At 41.2% G+C, this 4,706-nt stretch overlaps 1 protein-coding gene across 1 annotated transcript in view; it reads right to left on the bottom strand.

Moving 5' to 3' along the window:
• Positions 1-2,061, bottom strand: part of capn8 (calpain 8) — a 6,990-nt gene extending 4,929 nt beyond the window's left edge. The window contains exons 1-6 of the mRNA XM_008283476.1: positions 1,740-2,061; positions 1,540-1,609; positions 1,197-1,315; positions 515-648; positions 240-408; positions 48-131 (exon numbers count right to left, since the gene is read on the bottom strand). Coding sequence (XP_008281698.1) covers positions 48-131; positions 240-408; positions 515-648; positions 1,197-1,315; positions 1,540-1,609; positions 1,740-1,976 — 813 coding nt within the window. The 5' untranslated portion in view covers positions 1,977-2,061. The remainder of the gene's footprint in view (positions 1-47; positions 132-239; positions 409-514; positions 649-1,196; positions 1,316-1,539; positions 1,610-1,739) is intronic.
• Positions 2,062-4,706: the final 2,645 nt, after the last annotated feature.

Raw genomic sequence — 4,706 nt, 5'->3', positions numbered from 1 at the left:
CCAAAACAAAACAAAACAAAACAAAAAACAAACAATAAATCATATACTTCTGCAGCCCCGGTGACCGAGTATGCATGTCCTTTCACAAGCTTCAGAGCTGTGACTGCCTCTGACTCATAGGAGCTGGTGATCTGAAAACACCACAATAAAGACTTTAATCAGATGCTGTGATTGCAGTAGCATTGTTGAAGGGATGGTTTGCAAACTGTCATGCAAATGAGTATGAAAATCAAACTTGCATCAATGGAGCAACCCAGCAGTGAACCCAGCTTCATGGCTCTCTGAATGATCTGAAAGAGGTTGGGTGGAGCCTTCTCTAAGACGTATATTTCTGCAATCCCTCCAGTGAAATCCTCAAAACCCTCAAGAGTGTTTCCTCCTGACAGGGCTTCATAGCTGCCGTTCACCCTGTCAGACACCAAGTGTTGTGAGTAGATTCACAGCCTATAAAGTGCACATTTAAACTACTTCGAAGTTTTGAATAAGCAACAAATATGGGAAGAGCAATCATTACTTGGCATAGGCCTTCTCCAGCAGCGCACTCCAAAACTCTGAGCCCTCCGCCGAGTGAACAAACAGCAGCTTTCCATCTCTGGTGGGTAAACGATCGTCCACCACCACATCCACCCACTCGCCAAACTGCCAGAACTGAGAGAGAGAAACACTGCCATCAGTAAACTCACTGAAAGCCCTGTACAAACTGCAATCATTCAGCTGACCTGCATTGTGACTCATATCAAGGGGACAATCTAGTGAGCTTTGAATTGTGCTTATTGTATTAGCTGTGGCTCACCAGATTAGTTTTCATGAATGGTCTCAGCTTTTATTTGGCAGTGATAGAAAGACACTGATGAAAGTTTGTTTGCAGGCACAAAGTTTCACATATGTTTAAGTATTGATCAGGTTTGTAGAGGAACAAATAAAAGTATTCTATTCTATTATATATCTTACTTTATTAAAAATTTTAGTGACTGATGTTCAACAGTTATGGAGCAAAACTTTTATTTTTTGACTGAATGATGCTGTAGTCACTACTAAATCTTCACTTCAGTATCTATTTTCATAAAAAAAATAAACTCTACATTCTACAGTCCAACATGTTATGAAAAAAGGCAATGAAAGAAATGTATAAGAAAGAAGAAATGTCATTGAAAGGTCAGTGTTAGTGGTCAGATGTGAAAGGGTTTATGTCTGACCTGAAAGTGAAATATCCCAGCATAACCTTCAGTGAAACTCTGTCCATGAGGCACCACACGAGCCAGGATCCGCTGGTCTAGAGTCAGGGAGGCTATGGCAGCCAGAAGCCAGCAATCACCTGCACAGTAAAGACAGATACTAGACTACATTCTCTGAGATTGGGCAATCTGTGGCGTTCACCACAGTGCAACAGTGCTGTAAACAGAATGCGCCAACAAACCAAATTCTTACGCAAGCTTAATGGCAGAATGGTTGGAGGGTTTATCCCAGAGATGTTTGTGACTCCTTTCTCAAATCCAAAAACACATCACAACTGAGCCATCCTCTTTCTGCCTCACTTACCCAGAGCTCCTTGACAAATGTCTGTTCTTGTGGCTCCATCATCAATGAACTTGGGGTTGGAACACAGCTCCTATTAGGAATGAAAAAAGCGGACTGTATAGAGCTATTTTGACCATTTTTCCTTTGATAATGAGCTGTATTTGAAATGTTAGAGGTGCTGAAGAAACTGAATCACTTTTTTGTTTTTAATGGCTTCTTACCGTTGGCCTCTTCCAAACAATATCCCTGGTCTTTGGTGAATATGGTCCCAGCTCATTGAAGCCCAGTGATCTGCGTTCAGCTGGAAAGCAGCTGTCCTCGAACAAGCGTCCTCTCTCTAGGCACTGCTTCCGAAGAGTCTCGTAATCCTGCCGGGAAAACTTCACTGCCTGCTGGTTGCTGCCAATACCCTGTTCCCTCTCCTGCTGATGAGCCAGTCGACCTGCCGTTGAAGTCATCCTCGCCGAGCTGTTGAACAATATTTAGAGTCCCTGGATTCTGGGATCTGATTTCCCTCTTTGTGAAGCTGAGCTGTGATCTGCCACCAACTGAACACAATACAGACAAGCTTTTGTCCTTTATAGCTGCCACCGCTGAGAGGAAGACGGGGTCAGATCACAGACAGGGAGGGGCCTCCAGTGGACAGGTGAGGGTAACAGAGCCGACAGCAGCAACCTTAAGCAAATCTGCATTGTGGTGGCTGTGACCACAACTGAAATACAAACAGGGACACACCTAAAGGCCCCTTGAAGCGCCACTATACTTGTCTCATTTTGAACTTATGTTAGGAATACTTTGCATTTATTGTCTCCCCACTTCAAATGATTTGCTTTATTTTTTTTCAAACTTCCATATGCTGGAATAGAAGTGCCCCCAAAAAACACAGTGTTTTCCTACAGCACAAGTATCAGGAGGGATTACATAGTGTAAATACCACCGAGAGTTGTGAAAGGAAAGCTTAATGAAGCAACAAATAGGTTAAGCATAATAAGAGTAGAATAAGAATGACAGTACATCACTAAGCCTGGAGAATCTCATATCCGTGTTCTGTACTTACACCCTCTGAGCTGAATATAACAAAACTAACCCTTAGTCCAACAGTTCTCTAAGTCAGTTTGATCAGGAGTTACACTGAGTATACGCTGTGTACTGCAGTGTTTGTTCTATAGCATCATGTTCATGTGTGTGTCACAGGTACATGCATGCATTCTTTGTCAATAAGGATTTACATTAAAATCCATTGAGTTGCCTCCCAATGGAACTAGACACTAAAAACAAACACAAAAAAGAGTCACCGTATGGGAGACTTGCTTAACATGTGATTCAGTGAGCTGCAGGCGTAGAGCAATTATGTGTTGCTACTGAAAGTCAAACAACAGTCGTCATAACCAAGAGAAAAATCCTCTGGTGACAGTAGACTGTCAGAGCCTTTCTTGATATAAGAGCTAACTTCCTTCTGGGGCGTATCTTCAAATTTTTTCCACATCCAGTGCACATATGGTGTCCTCTCAGATAACAACCCTCAGGTTATCCCCACTGCAGGAAAAGCTCACTGTCCTCACTATTGTTGGCGGCTGGACAACGAATGAGTCATAAACAGTCTTGTTTGTGAACATAATCTGGCGAATGACAACTAATAACATCAGTATCTCTCAGATTTAGATGTAATAGTTATTATGATTGCCACAGGAAGCATGTATGTACAATAAGTTAACTGTTTGTAACTACTTTGAGCTTAACAATTGACATGAGGCTCTAAAATGATGAGCTACATACAGCTGAATATAATCCATGAACAGTCCAATCTTTTTTATATCAGTAGTGTCTTGATTATGGCTTTAAAGTAATGCCAGTATTGATAGAATAAATTATTGTTCGACTTACATGGCATTAGAAATCATGAATTATACATTTACTGTTGTCTTTACCAAACAGCCAACAGACTTCATCTTAATGTTATTATGAAAGTAAAAGCCAGGGTTGGCCTTGATACAACATTGCTTTAGATGAGATAAATCAGCTGTCATTAGAATATATGTTTAAATAAATAAACACTTTAGCTTCAACAGCAAGTAGTTTTTTTATGAGTGTATACAAAGACTCATTGTTTTTAAATGCTATAATGCTGATTGCTGGGTTACAGTGCTGTCGTTTAGCTTGATTTGAGGAAAGTAAGTGCAAAAAAAATCAGTGAGCATAAACTTGAATTGAGATTTTTTTTAGCCTCTAGGTGGCAGTGCAACAAGCTGAACACAACACTGTCATATTATTGCCTCCCTTCAAATATACTTACACAACAACCAGACATGGAGCATCATAGAGCATGAACAGCAGTGGTGCTCCTCCAGGTGGTTGCTTTTTCATGTAGGCCTGGTTTTGACACATCAGGGAAAACATGTATTTCCCCATTACACACTTTAAACATGGAATGATCTGCATAAAAATCTGAAGTTAGACACATTTGTATCTATTGGTGAATTTAAGAGCATCATAAAGAATATTTATTATATGTTTAGAGTGTTTATCCAGATTTTTGTGCATAATGTTGTATGTGTTGCATTTTAATATGCTGTGAGTTTGTACAGCTGCAACCTTGGCTAGGTCAGATGTTTCATCTCAGGTCAACTGTCTGGTCAGGTAAATGTTTAAATAATAGAAAAAGAGCAACAGAGACATCACTGCATCCATCCATAAGTTATATTTGCTTTATTTTGTAAAGGGTTGCAGAGGGCTGGAGTCCGTCCCAGCTGGCTCTGGGTGTGAGGCGGGGTACACCCACAGAGACATCAAAGTAATCCAATTTAGAATCACCATTTAATCTGTCATGCATGTCTTCTGGCTGTGGCAGGAGGCTGGAGCATCCGGAGAAAACCCACACAGAAACAGAGACACATGTAAACCCCACGTAGAAAGGCCCCTAGCTGACCAGCAAGTTCAAGTCCAAAACTTTCTTTCTATTTGTTTTTTCGTTTTGTTTGTTTTTAAGCAGCTTCTGGTTCCACTGTGTTCACCAGCTGGTTGCCTTTTCTGTAACCAGGTAGTGTACTGTGGGTTTGTTAAAGCTTTTTCACTGTCACCACCTGCCTCCTTTATCCAGAAACCACCTTTGAATTAAAGCCGCAAGCGGCCGACGCATGTCAGGATGTTGCGGCGGAGCTCTGAGCCAGCGTGTCAAGTTTGGGGCAGAT

Source organism: Stegastes partitus, unplaced genomic scaffold, assembly GCF_000690725.1.
Source record: "Stegastes partitus isolate 25-593 unplaced genomic scaffold, Stegastes_partitus-1.0.2 Scaffold314, whole genome shotgun sequence".
NCBI lineage: Eukaryota > Metazoa > Chordata > Actinopteri > Pomacentridae > Stegastes > Stegastes partitus.
Note: the sequence above shows the minus strand (reverse complement) of the source record. Positions and strands in the feature narration are given on the sequence as shown.